Consider the following 24,555-nt stretch of genomic DNA (forward strand, 5'->3'; position numbering starts at 1 on the left):
CTAATAAATTGAGGTACCCTCAATAATGATGCTTAGAGATTAAACTGTAAGAAGGCTTTATTAGGCTAATAACTATGCTACAGATTTGGACGAGAGCTGACTGCTATACAGACCATGAGGCAGGCCTTTATGTATGGCTCCCAGATGGGCGGAGCCAGAGGCGGAGTCCCCAGGGTTCCAAGCCTGGTCTTAAAGGGGACATCACCTTACATGATGATAAGGCAGTAACCGTTCATCACAATAACCTCTTCTGTCATGACTACTAATAATACTACGCAGGCCCACCAGTGGAGCTGAGCAGTATAGAATTGTCATTTGAGAATAGGTAATCAGGAATCAAACGGGAAGATGCAGAGCTCTGGTTAGGGCTCGGGGTGATATTTGTATATGCTCCGGGGCTTCCGTCAAGAATTGTGACGTCTTCTTGTGTCTCCAAAATCTTTTGATTTGATGGATATACTGGAGGAAGGAGGGGAGAGGAAGAACTTGCAGGTTAAAGATCACTCCACAAGAAGATGGCACAGCAGAGGCCCTGAGTTACAGCAGCAAGAGTGTTGCAATTGAGACATTCCTGTCACAATCAGCCAGACCTAAGCCCCTCTTTGCTAGCGGTGTCTGCCTGCCGATACTTTTTGAATGCAACCTTGTCTGGGAAGCAACAAAAAAAAAAACCAACACATTAGCGCAATCAAAAGGAGACAAAAACATGCCAAACTTTCCAAAGATGTTCATCCAGCATCACCATAAGGCAGTGCCACAGAGAAACAAGCTCAGGAGACACGGTCTCACTCCTGCAGTGCTTTTAGTATACATGGCTGCCACTTTCACTTTGGATCCACGCGATTATTGGGGCTGCTGTTCTGTGAAGCGGAGCGACGCCAATGGTGCGGGTTATTAGCTGAGGTTATTTATGAAGGCCCCTCCTTCCCTACCTTGCCCCCCGCCAGAGGTGCAGTGACCCTCAGGTTAAATCACCACCAGTCAACTCTCAAAGGGGAGAGAAGCCTATGGTTGTCTGGGACAATGGCGGCATTTACTTTTTTACAATGAATGACGGAGTGCCACACGCATACAGAGACCGCAGGGAATGGTCCTAGAGTTTACCTTTGTTGTTACTGGTATGTTAAATTTATTCCTGCATTGAAAACTAATCCTGGCCTTCAAGGAGTCAGAAATCATTGGCTCCCCTTGTCACAGACTGACCATCTATATCCTTCCATTCTGGCCTCTCCAATCGGATATAATCACGGTCTGGCTCTTCACTTCGATCTGTCTGATTTTCTTGTCACCGAGGTTTCCAGCTTCCTTCACTGCTATTGTAGACACTTTAAGCAGCAGCCGGTTTTGCATAATTCTGCCGCCCAGGTTTCTGATTGTCCTCTAAGTATTTTTCAGTTTCATCTCCTCCCTCCTCCTCCCACATCTGCTTGTGAACCTTCTGTGGTAGTCACCACTGTTTGTATATATGACGTATATGAGAAGTAATACGGTAAGGCTCCTGTACTACAGGTACGGGGGTAGATCCCATCCTGCTGGCTCCGTCGTAATTGAGTGCATCGCCTTCCGTCCTCCTATCCTCTCCTGTTACTGTCTCCTGACAGTCCTCCAGCTTCCTCTTCCTCTGTCCAGCCAGCAGACCCCAGCCACCTACCATCCTGCCCAGCTCCACCCTAAATCCCACTCCCGGCCTTTCAACTTAATACTCCATCCCTATACTGTTTTAAAAAAGAGGCTGGACGGGAATAAACAGTCACTCAGGCAGCATCGGTTGAAGACTGAAATAAAGTTAATGGACTGGATATTCCATTTGGGATCGGGACACCAATATCGGGATCAAATGAGGTCCCAGCCCAACACCTATCCACTCTTCCCCCCCCCACATCCACCCACCCCATGCCCCTCACCTGCTCAGGTACCCCTGTTTCCTGCCTGTACTCCCACAGGCTGTGTTTGGCCGCAGTGTGGGACCCTCCTGATTCCAATTGGTATGGAAGAGGGGCTTTAATATGTCCCCCAGTTGGCTACCTCCCTCTTGCCTTTCAATCCCTGACCCAGATCTCTTGTAAATGGTGCCAGCAAACCGGCATGCCAGCCGGCAATGGGCAATTCCGGATCTGCCCACATCTGGTCATGCCGCCATTGTCTTTCGAAAATCCTGTCCAATGTCGCAGCTCATTGATCTTTAACCAGAATTTGCAAAAATCAAGAAATGTAATGGGGCTTAAAAAAAGTTCAGAGCAAAGGGATTGCGGGAGGATGACAAAGAACAGAGGGAAGTTCTGTGATGGGGGTGGGGGAAAGGCAGGAGGGATTAAATGGCAGAAGGATTGAGGCTACAAGGTGAAAGGTGGTGGTAACGGGAAAAATAAATTTAAGCAATAGGTGAGCCCAGAATTGCCTTAAATTTAGAAAGACTCCCTCTCTCTCACTCCAGAAGATGTCTGGCAACAACTTTGAAAATCACAACCTGTCAAAGTTTGAAACTTGTTTTGCATTTACAATTTAGATTTGCAGAGGAAATTAACAGTGCGGGAAGGAGCTCATTCAGAAAATACTGTGCATGAAACTTATTTTGGTGATGGAAGATGGAACTGATCAGTCCGTATACTGAGATTTCATATTTGCTCAGTGTGGTGCTATGCATCACTGTAAATACACAAGGGGGTTATGTAAATAGACTAAGACTAAATAAACACTAGAGGGAGCACCAGAGACATCATGACACACAGACATTCAACCAATAGGTCAGTAAGATAGGACACGACCAATGGGCAGTCAAGACACTCAGAGGTGACACTGCCACAAGGGGCAACCCATATAAATGGACAGGGCACAAAAGCTCTTCCTCTTTTCCACAGGCGACATCAAGAGTGAAGGACAGGGGCAGATCGGAAGCATCACACCCACCGCATGGCTTAGAGCAGACTGGTTAGTTAGACTGAGTTACTATAGCAAGATTAGCAGGAGAATCAAACTCAAGTAGGAGAATTGTTAACTGTTCAATAAATGTGTTGAACCTATCTCCAAGTCTGAATCTTCCTTTGTCAGAGCATACATCAAGGAAGCAGCTTATGCTACATGACAAAGCATAACACAACAGTCAATTGTGATTAAAGTCTACTCTACTGAGGGTGGTGCTCAAATGATCACAAAAAGCATAGCATCTTAAAGGCTTCATTGAAAATGGAGTTAGAGTCTATTCTCTCTTTTTAATGTCATCAATCATTTGCTTCTTTTTGCAGGGAATCGAAGATGGAAAGATTTAGCAAGTGGAAAAGGAGTTGAGGAGATTTACTTTTGAGAAAGTGATCATGAGTTCGAACCCCATTGCCAAGCGAGGAGAAGGGGCGCAGAACCCAAATGTTCAACAGTCTCCTGCGAGGGAACTCTACGGTCAGTTTGGGCAAGGAAACCAGTCCGAGGGAGTGTTGAGCGCCGATTCATCCGTTCACAGGTTCCAGGCCCCATCGCAATCTGCGTTACCGCAGCAACTGAGCCAGCATGCGGGCATTTGCAGTGACTGGGATAGCATTGAAGGGCTGTACCATCGGGAGTTGGAAGAGGTCCGGGCCAGGGCGGCTCAGATGGAAAAGACCATGCGCTGGTGGTCCGACTGCACGGCCAACTGGCGAGAGAAATGGAGCAAAGTGAGGGCGGAGAGAAACAAGGCCCGCGAGGAAGTGCGACAGATGCGGCAGAAGCTGGAGTCGGTCATGAAGGAGCTAGCTGCCCTGAAAAGAGAAAAGCAGGAATTATTGAACGAAAACGAGAAAGTGAGAAGAGAAGCCAAACCGACAGAAGGTCAGTCAGAGGCCTCCGTGGTCAGGCCGGAGGAATATGAACTCAATGCTCTGGAACAGGAACCTGTCAAAGATGTGGAAAGTAAAGACGATCCCCCATCTCCAAATCAATTAACTTGCTCGCCAAAGAAGGTAAGTGAGACAAAAATCCCTTTTTAGGCATAAAATGGCGATGCAAAAGTCATGTGTGAATAACAATACTGTAGAATGTTGTGAACTACTTTTTCTCCCCCCACCTCCCATTCCCTTCCACACGAAAGCACCCCCAGTTTACTCTCTTCCCCCCTCCCCCGTGAGCACTAACATACCTGAGCATGAGCACTGATTACCCTGGGCTGTGAGTGCTGATCACACTTGATCCATGGGGACATCCGAGACAAGTCATGTATGTGCCTGATTTTGTTCCCCTTGGCTCAGGGGATTCAGACAGTTATGCATGTGACTCAGCACAAACCTGAATCTGAACCTGGAACCTCAACCTCACAGTGTGAGCACTGGAAGCAATTTTCCCGAAATGTAACCGGTGATAAACTAAAGCTTAGAGTGCACAAGAGTCAGAGGATGCTGGGATTTCTCTATCAAGCAGAACCATCTAACTATGCGGGAGATATATGGGGCGGCATCGGGGCACCCTGGGACTGCCAGCCTGACAGGGTGGCAGTCCCAGGGTGCCAGGCTGGTAATTCCAAGGTGTCTAGATGCCAGAGGGAGTGCCAGGAGTCCTGCCCAGTCCCCAGCCACCTGGAGGGCTCCAATGTCCTGGGGGTCTCCAATGTCCTGGGGGGTCTCCAATGACCTTGGAGACCCCCCCCCCACACTCCACCAGGTGCCATTACTCCTGGTTCACGTTTGTGTGGCCCAGTACGAAACATTGCCCTGGCGAGGTCTCCCAGGCGCCGGGTGAATCCGGCTTTTGGGTATTTAAATGAGCCGGGAGGATCTGGGCGAAATCCAGATTGCGGCAGGTGGAGTGATTTGGGCTCTCGTGTGATTCACCCGTTGATTCTGGATCCACGCCGGGCACAACAGGGCGCTGAATCGCGCCTAGGTTTTCTCATTACACAGTCTAATTGGCACTTGAATTATTCAGAGTGTATGCTTCATGACCCAATAGTCTTCAATTCAATGGTGATTTAGTAATTTCACTTCGTCTCTTTCCTGTATTCTCAGCGCTCGGTGGCCATCCCAGCAATGTGATCCTCCAAACTATGTAAAAAATCTTTGCCCGATTTTCACTGTCATTATTATTTCAGCGACCCAGTTTATGAAAAGTAGTTATTAGTTTAATGTGAACTTTAATATTCTTTCAGATATTTGTAGATTCTTAAACATATAATGATATATCCAAATATATGTGAACATGATCAAGTAGATACTAATTAAGTCACATTGTAATGTACAGGGTTCAATATTTGCCACCATATTAGAGATAAGGTGTAGAATTCTTAACGGATGTTTAGAGAAGAACAATTCTGAGCTATGTAGAAAGGTTGTCTATACTGGAACTTCATTCTCTCCAATGGAGCTATGACAGGATACTATATGGGGACAAACATCAAAGTCCTGCATAAATGCTGGAATCGGAAATGAACACTGGGAACACTCGGCAGGACTGGTAGTGCATTGGGGTCAATTTGAACCAAATCCGTTGGAAGCTGATTGAATTGGGTGCAGTGGTTTTATCTTCCACCCAATTTAGCTCCCCATTTAAGTAATGTTGAGTGAGGTGTAAAAGCTGCCTTTTAACCCTGGTTTCACAATGGGTGGGTTAGGGTAACATTACCCCCAATCTTTTGAGTCAATACCTTATTGGGCGGCACGGTAGCACAGTGGTTAGCACCGTTGCTTCACAACATCAGGGTCCCAGGTTTGATTCCCGGCTTGGGTGACTGTCTGTGGGGAGTCTGCACGTTCTCCCCGTGTCTGCGTGGGTTTCCTCCGGGCGCACCGGTTTCCTCCCACAAGTCCCGAAAGACGTGCTGTTAGGTGAATTGGACATTCTGAATTCTTTCTGAGTGCATCCGAACAGGCGCCGGAATGTGGCGACTAGGGGCTTTCCACAGTAACTTAATTGCAGTGTTAATGTAAGCCTACGTGTGACAATAAAGATTATTATTATTTAATCAGAACTCAACACGAAAGAGGTTTTTAAGATGTATATGGAATAGAGGGATAAAATAAGAACCTCTTCTTTTTAGCAGAGAATTTGTAGGCCAAGGGTCCTGGTTTACAATTGAGGGGGTAAATCGGAAATTTAAGCAACATTTTCTTTCGCATGGAAGTAATAGAATTGGTGCAACATGTACATAACCAGTGGGTGAGGTGGTACGAGGGCCAGGGTAAAGAACAAACATTGGAATTTCTGTTCGTAAAAGGCATACAAAACCTGCTGATTCTTATATTTGATTTTTGAATTAATTTGATTACATAATCAAGTCTATGTTTTTGTAAATTTGCCAGAATTATTGTAGAAGTACGAAGCTAAATGTGGACATCTGACACAGGGTAAAGAGCCCCTCAGAAGTTTCACCTTGTTTCTCCAGTCTCCAAGTCTGTCATTCTAAGTGACACCACATTAAGGTCTTGTTTGCCGTGCTCATTCTCCTCAGCTTTCTCTTCCTCAAAGTGAACATTTGGCAACAGGCAAATATTTTTTGCAGTCGTTTCTCATTCTGACGCGGTAATCGCAAGGGACCGTGGCGGACATTTTGAGGACCATAATTTAGCGGAGGCTGAATTATTGACAAGGTCCCTCAAACAATGGGACACACATGGTGCACTTTATGAAGTCATTTCCTGAGCCTAAACAAAATCAAAGTGTAACAAGTTCTTGGAAATGTTCCTTTGCAGTACTTGGGAAAACGTCCAGCAAAGCTGTATTATTTAAAAATACAGATGTCTGCATTACTCATGTCACATGTGTCTTTAACATTTTAAAGATTTGATGTGGTCTATCCCCAGGGTTTTGACATTATTGAAAATATGCTGAGAGATAAGCAACGTGGAGGAGGACGAAGTCTGGAGTCTTCTGCCACCTTGAGTTTGTGTAACTCTGCCGTTTGTTCTGAAAGATCCAAGCTTCTGTTGGAAGATACCATGCAAGCCTTTGAAAACGATTCCATGAAATCCGTGGCCTTACAGTTTCGCCTGGATGAGTCGCAAAAAATACTTCAGAAGGAAAGAGAGTAGGTGAAATATTTAGTAATATTATTACTGTGTATTCTCAGCTTTCTGACTGTGTGGTGAGAATTGAACCTCCACGAAACTCCAGGCAAAGGGACAACATTTCAATTTTTGCACATCAGATTGAGAACTCCTGGATAAAAAATAAGTGGAGGTAGGGTGAGTTAGTCAACCGAATAACCAGAGAATCCAAACCTGGGACCAGAATGTCATGGCTGGGTTGCTTTTATAGCTCCACGATCGGATTGGACCGTGTTAAGCATGTGATGGATGATATCCATTGTTAAGCCTGAACTAATCAAAAAGTCAGAAGAACCTGTATATTTGATTGGATAAAGGCAAAGGGCCGGTTTCCCACAGAGTCAGGTGGACTCTGCGGATCCAGATGTGTAAGTCCTGCTCCTACTTCTGACAGATCCCGCTTTTACCATTCGGGGAAAAGGGGTGATTCACATGGGAAGGAGGCCCAAACTCAGAAGGGCCATTCAAACAGGCCCCAATTTAGCTTTGAAAAGATCTCAATCTGCAGTGTGGGAGACACAAATTAACAGAGGAGATGTAAATGCTCTTAAAGAGGTTTGTCTACCTGACGGGATCTGAGGTTCTTTTTAAAATCCCCTGCTCTTTAAACTATGAAAGAAAATTGGCTCCAGCTGTGAGTGATAGCTTAAGAAAATCTCTTTTGGGCTGATTTGATTGACAGACCAACTAGTGTAGTAGCAGTTCAAGTTTCAATAGAGTTATTTATTGACAGTTCCCCAATGCCTATTTTGTATGAATGCTTTGCTGAGTTTCAAAAGCTTCAATTATCTCAGCAGGGGACTTCTGAGTTCACAGTTTTATTGACAGCTTAAAGAAGCTAGTTAAGGATTAACAATATGATTGGAAATCTGTTTTTATAGGAGATTAACCACTTGAGGAAGTTTAAAAGCATTGAAGCTTTCATGCATGGGAGTTTTTTTTAACTATGAAGTCTTTATGATAGTGAGAGCTGCGTTAGATTTTTAGAAGTTCTTTTCCAACTTTACGTGGCTCTGAAAGTCTGCCCATGGTGAAAACTGATTGAGTGCGGGCATTGAGTTGGCAAGGGGAATATGAGGGGCTAAGGTGGGTGAGAGGCAGATGTGTGGTGAGGACTAGAAAGCTTGAAATTGTCAAAAACAACTACCTCCCCTTGACATTCAATGGTATTACCATTGCTGAATCCTCCCATTATCAAAATCCAGGTAGTGACCTTTGACCAGAAATTGAACCTGACCAGCCACATAAATACTGTGGCTACAAGAACAGGTCAGTGGTTTGCAATTCTGTGGCACGTAACTCATCACCTGACCCCCCCGAAGCCTATCCACCATCTACAAGACACAAGATGGAATACTCTTCGCTTGCCTGGATGAGTGCGGTTTCAACAGGACTCAAGAAGCTCACCACCATCCAAGACAGAACAACCAGCATGATTGGCACTCCATCCACCACCTTCAACATTTTTTGCCTCCACCACCAGTGGGCAGTAACAGCAGTGTGCACTATATACACTGCTGTTACTGCGCACGGCTGGAGCTCCCTTGTTGACACCTTCAACAGCACCTTCAAAACCCATGACGTCTACAGTCCAGAAGGGCAAGGGAATACTACCACCTGCAAGTTACACTCCAGGCCTCATACCATCCTGACTTGGAAATATATCACCATTCCTTCACTGTTGCTGGGGCAAGATCTTGGAAATCCCTCCCTAACTGCACTGTGAATACACCTACAACACATGGACAGTAGTGGTTCAAGCTACCCTCTCAAGGGCAATTATGGATGTGAAATAAATGCTGGCCTAGCCAGGGATGCCTGTGAAAGAATAAAATTAATATTAAATTGAGCTACATGATGACTTTCCTCAGATTTGCCTTTATGTGTGCAATATACGTGTGAGTTGGGAGGTTCATCTATGCTCAGGGGGCAGATTAAATTAATTATACGTGCATGAGAGAGACTTTACAAAGCTTATAGGACGCAATCTACTGGCTGCGTCCCGCTGGAATCAGACCGGGACACGGGCGGTAAATGCCGGGAGAGGCCTCCCCTGGGATCCCCTATGGCTGCAAGGCCTCGCAAGACCTAACCAGATTTTGCGAGATGTTGCGATCTGGGTCCCGCCCAATGGGACCCAGTCTCGCACAGGTAAATGGTTTTAAGAAACCACTTAACTGTGCTGACGCCAGATCTAACCGACTCCCGACATCCATCAGCCTCCCCAAAGAGATCCCAGCTGGCCGCCAATTAGTACTGGTACACACAAACATGGACCAGGCAGAATGGCACCTGGCTGGGTGGGGGGGTCTCCCAGGCCATTGGAGGCCCCTGGGTGGTCAGGGACAAGGTAGGGTGGCACCCTGGCTCTTGCCCTGGCATTAGGACAACTTGGCACTGCCATGCTGGCACATTTTCACTACCACCCCCAAGGTGCCCGGGTGGCAGCGCCAGGCTGGCAGGAGGGACAGGTAGTATTGAGAAAGCAGGGGGTTGAAGAAGGACTTAGACAGGCTAGAAGAGTGGGCAAAGAAGTGGCAGATGGAATACAATGTGGAGAAGTATAGGGTAGTGTAAGGTCACTTTTGAAGGAGGAATGGAGGCATGGACTATTTTCTCAATGGGGAAATGCTTAGGAAATCAGGAGCACAGAGGGACTTGGGAGTCCTTGTTCACGATTCTCTTGAGGTTAACGTGCAGGTTCAGTCGGCAGTGAAGAAGACAATGTTAGCATTCATGTCCAGAGGGGTAGAATACAAGAGCAGGGGTGTACTTCTGAGGCTGTATAAGGCTTTGGTCAGACTCCATTTGGAATATTGATTCAGAATCTATTCCGATGACGGAAATGGGGCCAGCGCCGGTTTGATGCCAGTTTGCGAGTCTCCGCCCCCACCAAACCAGCAGCGTCGTGAGGCGCACCGTGCGCAGTCGCAATGCCGTTGGTGCCTCATCGGCTGGCCCACTCGCGATGCCCCGCCCCCGCTGGGCTGAATTCCCAATTGCGTGGGACACGTGTCCTCGCACAAATCGTGAACCCGGCATGGCGGCTGCCGACCATGTCCAGCGTTGCCACACTGGGTTCCGTGCCGTTGGCTGGAGAGGGGGCTACAGCGAGGACTGGGGGACTGGTGGGGGGTGGCCAGGGGGTGGGTTGTGGGGTCACAGTTTGCGGGTAGGGTCCGCGCACGGCCAGAGCCATGTTGCACGGTGCGACCACTGCAGGCTGTCAGCTGTGCGCAAGCGCGGCCCGTGACCCGGCAATTCTCCGGCCGTTTTCGGCGTGGGAGGCAGGTGTTTTGGTCGGTGCCGGTACTTGCCCCTCATCGGTACCGGAATCGGTGAGAGGTTCGCGCCGGTATTTTACGCATAGACCTTCCGCGGATTCTCCATTCGAGCCATCACTTAGACACAGGAACGGATAATCCCGCCCATTGAATCTCCACAGCACAGAGGAGGCCATTCAGCCCATCGAGTCTGCACCGGAAGAGCACTCTACCTAGGCCCACTCCCCCGCCCTATCCCGGTTACCTCATAACTCTACTTAATCTGCACATCATTTGGCCACTAAGAGGCAATTTAGCAAGTCCTGAGGTGGGACTGGAAGCTGGAGCTCCTGCCCCTGGAGGCAGGAACATGGTCCATTGCACCACAACACCTCCTATAATAAAACATTGTGAGATAGAAAAGCATAGCATAGCTCCTGGTGAGAAATTAAAAAGACAGCCAAGAAAATCACTGTCCAACGTCAGAAATAAAGACTGAGACCTGTTCCAAGAAGGAATCTGCTGATAAACTATAAATATACTCATGGATTCACACTTATGTCAGTTCAGAAATGAAGTAAATTCAGAAAACCTGCATCCCCTAGCCTTTCGGATGGGAAGCAGAGGTTTGTAAATGAGCTTGACGGAGTTTCCCGGGAGCGGCTCAAATGATCCAAGAAGTTCGATTATCGCGAGTCTTCAGAGAAAAATCATTGCAAGTTGCTTGCACACAGACTTTCTTGGAAATAATTGGGAGAAACATGGCTCTTTTGCTGTTGCTGGTTGTGGTGAGCCACGTATGGCCACGTAAGGCTGTTGTATTTATATGTTCACTATTGTTCTACTGTTCTATTAGTATCGTTATCTCCACTGTTTTATATACTTATTGTTATTGCTGTTCTGTTATTGCTTGTTGCTGTTGTACTGTTGGAATGTTATTATTGGTGCTGCTGTTGGCTCCGCCTGTGGCTCCGCCCCTCTGTGGAGGTATAAAGCCTGTTGACCTGGGTCATCCCTGCAGTGCGGGAGGAGCTACAGGCCGGCACATATTTAGCTTATTAAAGCATCGGTTCACTGCTTCTCAGCGTCTCGTCTGAATTGATGTCTATCGCTGATATGAATATCACAAGAATATTCACTGGCAGTAGCTTAATCAAAAGTGGATTAATTGCCCGGAATTTATTGTCCTTCTGGTGGTGAGTTTAATCAGGTGGGAGGGTAACAAGCTGGAACCCCACCACCATCCTGCCAATACCCTGATTAAGTCTATGGCTTGAAGGTCCATGGACGATCTTCTCACCTGGTAGTCAATTGATCCCACTGCCCCTTTTATTCACCAAGGCAGGAGACTCGCCATGCGATGAGCCCAAAAACCAAACCCTGGCATGTTTGCTTGCAGGCTTCCATGGGTCCCTCATTTAAAAGCATTTAACCAAAGGGCCCCCAGTATTGGGAATGGGTGGCCCCAATGAGAGGCAACCTCTTGCCCTTTCTCCCAATCCCCCTCCCACCCTTCGCCCCGTCATTCTCCCTTCCGCCATTGCCCACTTGAGCAGAGGTGCATCGGCGATCCTAGGCCTCAGGTGGGTGAGGTGTTGGCGGCATCCTCTGCCTCCCCTGGTGGCGCTGCTGATCAGTGAAGGACTGTGAACCTCTGATTTGCCAGTAGCTCCTGGTGAGCGAGACGTACACCCCTAGTGTTCCTTGATCCCGGGAGAGGCCTGTCGCTGCCCAGTTAAGTGCCTGGCTAGCGCTTAATGCAGTTGGGCCTTCCCTAAAGGAGGTGATCTAGAACTCACACTGGCTCGCCAGCTAGTGGGTGAGTCCCCCATCATCTACATTAAATACTAACCATTGAGTGTATTGCACCACAGAGAAATGTGTAGGGGAAAATATCAATATTAATGGGGAAAAGAATATAAATAAAGAATATGAATATAACTAGATCATTTGTATTCACTTATGCTTTGAACTAAATTTAATCATCCCAGACTTCATGATCCAGCCCACAAAAGGTTTCTCCCCTGCATATTATCACCAAATTCATTGGCTTTGTGCCTGTTAAATTTTGTGTGGGTTTGTCCTGAAGAAGAGAGAAATAACACAAGAATGAATTATGCAGCACCTACTAACATAGCTGAGGGGTTTTCAGCCCCCCAGCCTGTGAAGCCCATCTTTGTGGCCGCTGGTTTTCAAAATGCCCGTCAAACAGGGAATGGAAGCTTCTGTGTGGAGCATCAGTGAACCTATCAGCAGCAAATATAGGAGAGACGCGCGGAGCAGCGAATACTAGTAGTGCTGAGTTTGGTATTCAGGAAGCTGAGGCCCAGGATCCGAGGGCCAGGGGGCCAAGAAACAGGGCCCAGGGAGCTGAGGCCTGGGAAGTCAAAGGCTGGGGAACCGAGATGCGGAGCCCTGAGGGCCAAGGAGCAGAGCCTGGGGTGCCGAAACCCTGGGAGCTGAGGAGTGTGGCCCATGTAGCAATGGACTGGGAAGCCAAGGAGCAGGCCCAGGGACCTTAAGACTGGTGGGAGAGGCCCAGGGAGCGGGGTGCCGGAGAGCAGGGTCCAAGCTTCAGGAAAGGGACCCAGATGGGCCAGAGTGGGGCTCAGGCACGCCAGAGCACAACACTTGGCAGCAGTAGCGGGGCCCACTGGTGTCTGAGTAAGGAAGTGACTGGGGATTGTGTGAATGAAAGAGAGAGATTGTGAGGTTGGTAGAGAGTGTCAGGGGAGAGACTATGCGGTGGAGGAGAGGGTGTGAGGGGGAGAGAGTGTGGGGAGGAGGGAGCTTGTGTACGGGGACTGTGTGTGCAGGGTCAGAGTTTGTCCATTAGCCTGACTTACTCCCAGTATCAGGGTTCTCACTCATTATATTGAGTGAGGATGAGTGAGTGAACACACGCACTCTCACCCTATGACACTCTAATACTCGTCTTTAATTACTCCTTTTTTTCGCCCAGCAAGTTGTTTTTTTTCAAACCTGTTTTTAAAAAAATCATGTTTAATGTTGTGCCAAACTTTATCCAGCTGAAATTTGCTCATCAGCCCCTTGAGTGAGAAGAAATTGAAACGTGGGCCCCGCCACTCGGGAATCTCAAACAAGCTTGATTGAAACAATGTGGTCTTTAAAAATAAATGTCAGAAAGCTACCGCAAACAGCTTGTGCGACATTTCGATGGAGGTCCAAATGCATTTTATTTGATTTCTATCAGACATCTAGCCCACAGAGAGATGGAATCTTGTGTTTTGGGATTTTCTTTCGTCATGTTACTCCGGGCAATCAAGAAATTTCCCAAATTGAAGTACCTGTCTCAGAAACAAAATCCAACCTTTATTTTCTGTTAGAACTGTCAGGTTTTGTAAATGGCTATTTTTGAAACTATCTATTTCATTCCAAAGTAGAATGGAGTTGGAGGTCTAGAAGATACCTAATTAGCATTCCTACATGGGCACTAGGCGCATGTGCCCTGGAGATGGGCTTTGGGAAGGGAAGATTCCATAGCAAGCCATTGTAGTATAATGAGGGTTTCATAAGATATCATCACAACCACAAGTCAGTTTGCAAGAACCTGAGAGAGCAAGAGATAAAAGCAACTAGTCCTGCACCTGAAACCAGAGAAAATGCTGACCCTATTGTTCACCATGTGGAATGTGGGTGGGAGCTTATGTTCAGATGGAAGATACCAAGTCCATAAGGAGTTAAAGGAGTTAAAGGAGGCTGGAAGATTCACCTGGCTTGGGCTTGAAGGAAGGAATCTGCAGCATAGACCTCACAGTGAAAGTCAGTTCTGGAATTGGAAGATATCGGCTGAGAAATAAAAGAGGGAGCAGACCATAGAGAACAGAGAATAGCTTTGGACTGGCTCCAGAAAAATAAACTGTCCACTTAAGGGGCAGTGAATGTATAACTGTGGCAGGGCATTGTCAGTTGTGTGAACAGTCACATGGGAGATCTATCTGTACTTTCAAGTTATAAGTTGCCGAGTAAATACTGGTTAATTAATGTTATTTTCAGTTGCTTGTTACAGTTAAGGTCTTAAAACTTGAAATGTTGCTGTGTGACCCTTTCCGACAGTCACTGGGAATTCAAATATCTTTTAAAAAGTTAATAGCCTTTACAGAGATTGTAACACATTGGGCAGGAGTTTAACTCATTCAAAGCCTACACATTTGTATTGATTTAAAATTGAGCCCTTGAACTCTATAACTCTCCCTGCATAGGTTGCCAGACCTGCTGAGAATTTCCAGTTATTGCTTTTCTAACTCCTGATCTTAGTTTTGCTGTGTGGCATGTGGGTGAAGTCTGTGAACTTTGAAATTTCTGTTTTATAAAGGGAAACATTTTGTTCCTTTAATATTCATCACTCACAAAGTTGCTTTTCATGTTTTCTTACCAAGTGCACTGGAAGTCAGAAGCAGGCATGGACTATAAGTTAAATAGTGTTTTTTCTTATTCATTCTTGAGATGTTGATGTTGCTGACTAGCCCAGCATTTATTGCCCATTCCTAATTGTCCTTGGCCAGAATTTTGCACTCCCCCTGATGGGTTCTGAGGTGGGGCGGAGCGCAAAATTGCAAAGTCAGGATTCCCTCTGGGTTCCTGCCCTCCCTAACCCTGCGATTTTGCGCTGGGGCGGGGAGGGCCTTCGATGGGAAGCTCGCCCTTTCCTCAATTAAGGCTCTTAAATTATTGGCCAATCAAAGGCCTTTTCCCATCCAGCCTCAATGTTTGGGAAAATGATGGACATTTCCAACTAGATGCTTTGACCAATAAGAAGTTTAGCATCCATGGCCAAAATTTTCAGGCCTTTCCCGGCATAGGGATCTTACAATGCCACCGATGGCGCCCCTCGCGTCGTGATCCCTGTCGGCGGAGGGTGTGGGGCACACAAAATTAAAATTGTTTGTTTCACACATACATAGAGATCAGGAAAAATCAAATCAATCGAAAAAATGTTCCTCCCTGTCATATTCTGGGCTTATCCTTGATAGGTCATCCTCTCCCAAACATGTTTTGAGATCTGAGCACTGATGAATGAACTTGTCACAATTTTTAAACAAGTATTTAATTCACACAATTAGTGAGCAGGAAAGTGCAGCAAAGGTTTGACATTTTTTATTTTTTTTACAGCACCTCACAGCACCAGGGACCCGGGTTCAAATCCAGACTTGGGTGACTGTGTAGAGTTTGCACATTCTCCCCGTGTCTGCACGGGTTTCCTCCGGGTGCTCCGGATTCCTCCTAGAATCCAAAGATGTGCAGGTTAGGTGGAGATAGGGCGGGGGAGTGGGCCATGTAGGGTGCTCTTTCACAGGGTCGGTGCAGTCTCGATGGGCCAAATGGCCTCCTTCTCCACTGTAGGGGTCGAATGATCCTATGATTCTTATTTTTCTAATAAAATGAATAATAAAAGCTCGGGAAAAAGGTCTCAATAAGAGGACACTAATTGGAAATGTTAACTCTGTTTCTCTCTTCACAGGTGCTGCCAGATTTGTGGCACATCTCCGGTGTTTTCTGTTTTTGTTTCAGATTTCCAGTGTTTTCAAGTATTGACTATTCTTTGAACAAATTCTCAAGGACAATGTCAACGTGGTTTTCCTCAAATAACATTTGTTTGACAGTTCAATGGCGTCACTATTGACGTCACTTGATTGATTGTAGGCACCCATGATCAATAACGTGGGGAATGGTGCAATTAGCGGCTGGTGACTATGTCCTTATTCCAGAATTCAAATAAGAGCTGATTTCAGTCAAAGAGACTGATGACTTTCACAATGTCTCATCACTTGAAAGGAGCAACCATCACCATGAGCAATAATATTCCAGACTGCTTCTGGATATCTGTGCTAAATAAGTGGCACTGTATTATTGTCTGGGCGGCACACATCCTGCCCAGGTCAAAGTTCATACAGCTGAACCATGTGACCATGATGTCCTGTTGAAAAAAGGACATTTTTTTCAATGGCCTATTAGTGACAAAATGAAGCATATTAAAAATGAATCTTTAATTTGGAGCATACAAAATATGGAGTAAGTGTCCCTCTCAAATTGGTGTATTTATATTACCTCAGATTAATATCTTGGGATGGACATGGACTACAATAAATTGGGAGTCCAGCTACATTATTAAGGGAAGCACAATCGTGTGCTGATCCTCACAGGGCTCAATGTGGCTTCATTCCAGGCATATCACACAAAGCAATTTCCTGATTTCCGCTATTTCTTCAGGCGTGGCGCCAAATGCATGTCAGGTTCCCCAGCACAGGTGAAGAGAGCAAATTAGCAGGGGGATTTGCCCCAAATTGCACTGGATTTCCTCCTGGTGGCTGCTGGCGGTAATGTGGGCAGAGCCCTGCAAGCCAGGCTGGAGTTGTGGAATACTGGCTGCACTGTCATAAGCGGAACGAATGAACGAAAGGAAGGGACAAAAGGAGTGGTTGAACGACGCATCACAGACCAGGAAGGTCTCTGTTAGTTCAATTCCCAGTCTCTGCTGTTTTCGTTAATCTCAGCCAATGAGGCGCGAGAGAAGCTCACATTGGCACCAGTGTCGCTGGGCTAAGGAAAGAGAAAATAATAAAATAATAATCTTTATTGTCACAAGTAGGCTTACATAAACACTGCAATGAAGTTACTGTGAAAAGCCCCTAGTCGCCACATTGCGGCGCCTGTCCGGGTAAACGGAGGGAGAATTCAGAATGTCCAAACTACCTAATAGCACGTCTTTCAGGACTTGTGGAAGGAAACCGGAGCACCCGGAAGAAACCCATGCAGACACTGGGAGAACGTGCAGACTCCGCACAGACAGTGACCCAAGACAAAATCAAACCTGGGACTCTGGCGCTGTGAAGCCATAGTGCTAACCACTATGCTACCGTGCCGCCCTTATGTGGACCGGCCTTCGCACCCCTAAGTAGCCTTTGTTGCATGAGGCAAATCGCCATGGAAAAACCTGTGGGTTAAGTAAGACAAAGAGTCGTTTAATTAAACATCGTAAGAGTCAAAATTTGTGGATCACAGAATATTCATCTCCTTTTATGGATGATGGATAGTTCTGCACTCCCTGTGGGAAACAATTCTTGAAAAGAGAATGTCTCAGGTTTCCTTAATGAATAGAAACTCACCAGGGGTATAAATCCGTGATTTTCTGAAATTACATTGGATCATGGCATCACCCGTATCATCTCAGATTAGGGATATTACTGATTCCTGTCATTAGCAGTAGAAAGGTGGTCCATAAACGGAATAAAAACATCCATCAATATGTCAGCCAGGATTTGCATGTGAAAAGAATTGACCTCGGTGAATGAGTTTGAGGCTGTGCCGAATTTTAGTCTTTATCAGTTTACAAATTGCCTCAGCTCTGTTTTAATAGTGTGTTATGACATCCAAATCCCTGCAAGAGATGTTTTATAATCGCTCTGAGGCAGCCACTCTTCCCGGTAAACCTTTTTGCTGCACAATGCACCAGATGTGGATTTCCAGTCATGTAGCTGTGAAAATACTAGTCACTCTTTCAATGTGTCGGTCAGTCTGATTTCTTGAGTCCGTTAAGCACTGCTTGTTCAGGCCTGAGGGACGCACTCCAATTCCTCCGTTGAGAGTTGTGATGCAAAGTGTCATGGTAACAGCTTAAGTACCACTTCTTGCAATGCTAACATCAAAAATGCAGCGACAGAGGGTTTCCAAAAGCTGCAGACCATTATCATACTGAAGGTGGTGTTTAACGCTTTTATATCATGTTTTCTCTTTCAGTTAAAATAGCAGGCAAGGGAATGCATTTTGTATTATTCATTATTAGTCATTTATGGGGAAGTACTCCTGAGTTTAATGTGGAAGCTCCTAGACAAAATTCACAGTAATTTGAGATGATTGGAAGGTGGAAAGTGTCATTTTCTGACTTGATGTTACTGACCGGGAGACGGTAATGTATTACGGAATGACCCCTGTGCATCACTTGCCAACTATTCAAATCAATGGTCAGCCAATCAGGTTCAGTGTTTGCCTGAAATACTTAAAAAAACTTTTTTTTAAGAGTATCTAATTCCTTTTTTTTCCAAATACGGGGCAATTTAGCTTGGCCTATCCAACTACCCTGCACATCTCTGGGCTGTGGGGGTGAGACCCATGGAATCACGGGAAGAATGTGCAAATTCCACACGGACAGTGACCCGGGGCTGGAACCGAACCCCAGTCCTTGGTGCAGTCAGGCAGCAGTGCTAACCACTGTGCCACCGTGCCACTCTTGCCGGAAATACTTACATATACTTACATGGTAGGTTTGCAAAATTAGCAAGTAACATCGCTTGTGTATTTGCCCTGTGTATTTGTTGGGCATAGTCTGAAGTGAGATTTTAATCTCGTAACATCTGCTGGCCACGCGTTTGGAGTGACATTGAGTTTTCTGTTTCAAACAAAATTTTTTATTAAGGAATTTATGATTTTTTAACAACAAATACAAATGTAAACATAATTCCGTAAATAACTCCCCCCCCCCCCCCAATCAACAATCATACACAGCCAACATGGCTTATACACACAATTCCCCAGTCCCTCCTCCTCTCGATGATCCTGCCTGAACTAAACTATCTCCCCCTACCCCCCCTCGTTCCCTAACCCCCCTTCCCACCTATTGTATCTGCTAACAGCTTAATTTTCCCCAAAGAAATCGGTAAATGGCTGCCACCTCTGGACAAACACTAATGTTGATCCTCTCAGGGCGAACTTGACGTTCTCAAGCCTGAGAAACCCAGCCATGTCACTAACCCATACCCCTGATTTGGCAAAGGCCAAAACGTCAGCCTCTCTCGCCCCCTGGACTCCCGGGTCTTCCAACACTCCAAAAATCGTCACCTCTGGACTCGGTGCCACCCTTGTGGCATTGACTTTTCTGCCTAACAGCACAGTGAACCAACATTTATACCCTGTGAAGTTGAATTAACCCTATTACCTAGCAACTAGTTTCTTGTGCTTATTGTTTCCACATTTTGATCTCTTCTCATGGCCGAACCAGCAAGTGCTCACCAGGGGCATATCACTGGTCTGGCGATTAGGGCGGCATGCTGGCACAGTGGTTAGCACTGCTGCCTCACAGCTCCAGGGACCTGGGTTCAATTCAGACCTCGGGTGATTGTCTGTGTGGAGTTTGCAACTTTCCCTCCGTGTCTGCGTGGGTTTCCTCCGGGTGCTCCGGTTTCTTCCCACAGTCCAGAGATGTGCAGGTTAGGTGGATTGACCAAGGTAAATTGCCCCTTAGTGTCCAAAAGGTTAGGTAGGGTTACGGGGAATAGGGTGGAGGTATGGGCTTAAGCAGGGTGCTCTTTCCAAGGGCCGGTGCAGAATTGATGGGCCGAATTGCCTCAGTCTTCATTGTAGGGATTCTTTGATTGCCTGTTTTGCAGTGCTACTAAAGCTCAATTTCTCCGGCGTCGTATCCTAATTTTGCCCCTGGGTTCTCATTGGACTAAAACACCAACACTGTTTTGTTTTCAGCAGTAATTGAGAGGCACTCGCTGTCCAGTATGCTTACAACTGCCTACAGACTTTTTGCATGGCAACTTATGGGCATCCTGAGTCTGAAAGAGCAGCTCGATATCGGATCCGGGATCTATGTGAACAGGGAAGCACCAGCATGTATTTCTACCCATTTGACCGAAGAATCCTTACTGAGGCACGCAGAGTCTAAACTAGCAAGTGTAAATTCTACTTAAAATAATGAGCGGGAAGCAAAATAAAAAGATAAATGCAAGGTACTCTACTTTGCAAGCAGAAAGAATAAGCGGGATTCTCCGAGCCCCGCGCCGGGCCGGAGAATCGCCGCAACCGCGTCACACCGCCCTGATGATGGCACGTGATTCTCCGGAGCGGAGAATCCGCGCCATTTGCGCCGGCGTGTTTGGCGCGGCGCCGGTCGCGGGCTGCTGTCTGCGGCCGGGCCGCTGATTCTCCGGCCTTGATGGGCCAAGTGGCCGCGTGGAAAGGCCAGAGTCCCGCCGGCGCCATCCACACCTGCTCGCAGCCGGCGGGAAATCTGCGTGCAGGGTCGGGGGGCGGCCTGTGGGGGGGGGCCCTTCGATGGGGCCTGGCCTGCGATTGGGGCGCACCGATCGGCGGGCCGGCCTCTCCAGCCCCAGCCCTATTTTGTTACGTGGTCGGCCCCTGAACCCCCGTGCCATGTTGCGTCGGGGCCGGCGCGTTGAGGAAGTCCCCCGCGCATGCGCAGGTTGGCGCGGCGCCCAGTTGGCACCGGAAGGGAGGCTGGAGCAGCGTGAACTGCTCCAGCGTCGTGCTGGCCCCCTATGGGGGCCAGAATCGGTAGTGCCCGCGTCGTCATGAAACGCGATGGTGTTCACGACGGCACGAACACTCTGCCTCCATTTCGGAGAATCCCGCCCCATATGTCCAGGCCCTGCGTATTTTTCAATTCAACATTTTGGGGGACAGCTGTTCCCTGGTGAATTTCCCCATGGCAATGTCTCAATGAATCAGAGTTGACTTGCCTGGTTTGAATTTAAACAAAAGCTTGGGGGATAACAGTTCCCTGTGTATTCTCCATGGAAAAAAACTATACCAATCAATGCCCACTTGCCAACCAATCAGCACCTTTTTCTCATTGTTATACCTCTGTTCTACAGATATCAAAGCTCATAACTTGGACCCAAATATCACCCATTAAGAGGTGAGGTGATCAGACTCCCTCTTGGTGGGTCCCGATGTCCTCTCTGGGTCCCGGACTTAGGGCATGGATTCTTATGATGATTATTCCTGCAGTTTTTGCTTCAGAAGTCTCTTTGTCTCTCCTTTGTATCTAGATCTTGCTTCCAGTCACACACTGACAGGACAGCACTAATTAATGGATGTCCTTGAGTCACGAATGCTCAAAGAGTCGTGACTCTCTCAGGGGTCATAATTCTCTCAGGAGCATGATACACAGGGATCTGTGATTAATTACTGTCTGTCCAAGGCACAGCAACAGCCATTGTCCAATCAGCTCTTGTGCTCACTCCCTGACTGTACATCATGTTCTTTACTGTTTATGCTGATACAGAGTTAGCCTTTTCAACCATCAGGCTTTGCTGGTGTCTTCACCTTGCTGGTGTCTTTATGAATACCCATCAGGCTACATGCAGTATGAATTGTTGATCGCTTTGAAATTTGATATTGAGCAATACTCAAAATAAAAGAGGAAGAGTTAAAAGAGAGGGATAAAAGAGACAGCAAGGAAAAGTTTTAAAACATTTTAAAAAACTTTTTCAATATCTCCAACAACGGTTAAGATCTGAAGGAATGAGACCCCATAATTTAAAAAGGACACTTTCAGTGCCAGAGAAGATTTTTTTGGCTGATTAAAATTTCACCTTATGCTTGAATGGACAAGCTCTAACCTGTTCTGGCGTGTCTAGTGGGTGTCTATTGGGTAAGCAGCACAACTTCACCACCTTAATGTATTTGAATGCTGAGGCGCAGCATTTCACCAATGGGACAAAGCTTGTGGAGGAACGGGACAAACTTGATTTTCGCATTCAACTACTCATCTGTGCCATCCAGATTGCCCAATTTACTCCGTAGGTAATGGTGACGCTCGTAACCTCGTCACAAAATCCGGGGCAGCATGCCAAGTACATCAGTGAAGGTTGTCAGTTTAAGTTCCACTGGTGGAGTGAGTTCATGTTCTGGACTGGCACTCTCGCCTTGTCCTGAGGCAGTGCTGCTTTATTACATTCTGCTTTACACCAACCCCTATCTGCTTCAATCAGTGAGTTTGGTTGACACTCCTTAAAGACGATGTGGGCCGGTTTAGCTCAGTTGGCTAGGCAGCTGGTTCATGATGCAGAGCGAGGCCAGCAACGTGGTTTCAATTCCCGTAGCGGCTGAGCTTATTCATGAAGGTGCTCTTCCTAATCCACCTTCCTGCACCCGGTCTGTAGCACATCTGCCCACTGCTTTTGAAAATGACTTGTGGCGCTGAAGCCCTTTGAAACATTTCAGGGAAACACTAAAATGTTATCGAAATTCATGTCTTTCTTTTAAGTTCTGCCCTTTAAGTTGCCTTGTGGTAATCTCAACTATGAGCAGGTTGTGAGCATTGGTTATGTTGCATTACGCAAATGTTTTTGTGTGACATGTTTGGGCAGTGTAATGCCTGTGGTAATGGTAGCATCAAGTGGAACAAATGTTCCTGTGTTTAGACGATGGATTCGAAAACATTAAAAAAAATCACAAATGATAAAGTTCCGCGTGAAAGAATTTATAGAATCATAGAATCCCTACAGTGCATAAGGAGGCCATTCAGCCCATCGAGTAAGCACCAGCCCTTGGAAAAAACACCCTACTTAAGCCCACACCTCCACACTATCCCTGTAACCCACCTAACCTTTTGGAAACTAAGGGGCAATTTACCATGGCCAATCCACCTAACCTGCACATCTATGGACTGTGGGAGGAAACTGGAGCAACCAGAGGAAACCCACGCAGACACGGGGGAAAAGTGCAAACTGCACACAGACAGTCACCCAAGGCTGGAATTGAACCTGGGACTCTGGAACTGCGAGGCAGCACTGCTAACCACTGTGCTACCGTGCTTCCCAAGTGTCAAATATTAATCATAGTAAAAGGATTGTCATGGTATATTCTGATTGCAATATGCATTAAAAGTGCAAATCTGACAGCTTGACCAGTTAATTGGAAAATCTAACAGGTGGAAGTTGAATAATTGGATGAAGTGATGTACTTTGTGAACTGTAATGTAACACATAAACATTATATTAACTCTTAGTTTGCCAATATGTTTGTCAAATTTCCTTCTCCTGGAATCAATTTTTATAGGAAAATTTAGTCCTTATATCTAGATGCTAAATTCCTTACGTCTTCGAAAAGTCAGCTTATATGCTGTGTATCAAACTGCAACGTTCAAACAAAGAGAAATCTATAGAATCAATAGAATCTCTACCCGTGGAGCTGCGTGAGTTAAGTGCCTCTCTACCTCTGGTCCTGCCCTGGTTTGGTAGTCAGCAGAGATCTCTTCAGTTGCTTACCGTCAATGGGCACCTGTGCTACCGGAGACATATCTCGGCTTCCGCCATTTCAGCAATGCCAGAATTTCTGGAGTAGATGGTCCAGATGGTGGTGTTGGGGCCCATCTAGAATTTACCGGGGGATTTCCCTGGCCTGTTCTCTGCGGGTGAAAATCCCGTGAGAGGGCCATAGCAGGATTTGCACCGGGCAGATTACAGAATGAGACCTTCCCCGCCTCCTGCTGGTGACATAATCAGTTTCATGCACATTGAGGGTGTGAATCTGATTACCACCAATTTGCATGAATTTAATTATACCTTTTAAAAAAAATTTAGCATACCCAATTATTTTTTTTTCAATTAAGGGACAATTTAGAGTGGCCAATCTACCTAACCTGCACATCTTTGGGTTGTGGGGGTGAAACCCACGCAGACTTGGGGAGAATGTGCAAACTCCACACGGACAGTGACCCAGGGCCGGGATTTGAACCCGGGTCTTCAGCGGCGCAGTCCCAGTGCTAACCACTGCGCCACATGTTGCCCATGAATTTAATTATACCTAAATGGCATAATGCCATATCTTCCGGGGGCATCAGAAGTCCCCTCCCCGCCAGCATGATGTCACGGCGATGGGAATCACTACTGCTCTCCAGCAGGGAGATGACTACCCAGTGCCAACCTGGCAGTGCCCTGAAATGTTGTTGCTGCTACGTCGGTACTGCCAGGTTGGCAGTGCCGGAGCGGGTCCAGTGTCAGGGCCTCCAGAGAACTCCATCGGGGGATGTGCCCACTATGGAGGTATGCCGCCAATGGCGATGATGGTGGGGGGGGGGAGGCACTGAACCCCAATTCTGCCGATGGTGGAGGGGGCTTTACTTTCACTTTGAGAGGTCGCCTGATCTCTGCAGAACCAGGTTTGCTGGATCTCAGAGGCCCCGCCTCACCTGGCTGTTTCTCTGGGGAGCAACGCGCCGTTTTTTTTGCCAAACCTGACACTTTGCCATTTCTGGGGGAAAGGAGGGTGTTTTAAAATGTTCAAATTAAAACCAAATCATTGAGCACCCCTCGTGCATCAGGAATGAATTAGGGACTCAGTATATATGCTGAGTGTGGTATTATAGGTATTCCGGTACCTGATAGGCTAAAGCACCATTGGTGGAAACTGTATGCTTTCTATTGGTTAGAGTGTATGATAGCTCCGCCCTGATAGGCGGGGTATAAGAGCCCGTGCCGCCCCAGCAGCCTTCATTCTGTACCTGAGCTGCTGGGGGA

General features: G+C 46.8%; 1 protein-coding gene across 3 annotated transcripts in view; it reads left to right on the plus strand.

Moving 5' to 3' along the window:
• LOC140385218 (coiled-coil domain-containing protein 102A-like) overlaps positions 1-24,555 on the plus strand; it is a 711,322-nt gene that overhangs the window by 139,273 nt on the left and 547,494 nt on the right. For all 3 annotated transcript variants that reach the window (XM_072467126.1, XM_072467125.1, XM_072467127.1), the window contains exons 2-3: positions 3,243-3,932; positions 6,762-6,985. In XM_072467126.1, coding sequence (XP_072323227.1) covers positions 3,312-3,932; positions 6,762-6,985 — 845 coding nt within the window. In that variant the 5' untranslated portion in view covers positions 3,243-3,311. The remainder of the gene's footprint in view (positions 1-3,242; positions 3,933-6,761; positions 6,986-24,555) is intronic.

The sequence above is a fragment of the Scyliorhinus torazame genome, chromosome 11, assembly GCF_047496885.1.
Source record: "Scyliorhinus torazame isolate Kashiwa2021f chromosome 11, sScyTor2.1, whole genome shotgun sequence".
NCBI classification, from domain to species: Eukaryota; Metazoa; Chordata; class Chondrichthyes; order Carcharhiniformes; family Scyliorhinidae; genus Scyliorhinus; species Scyliorhinus torazame.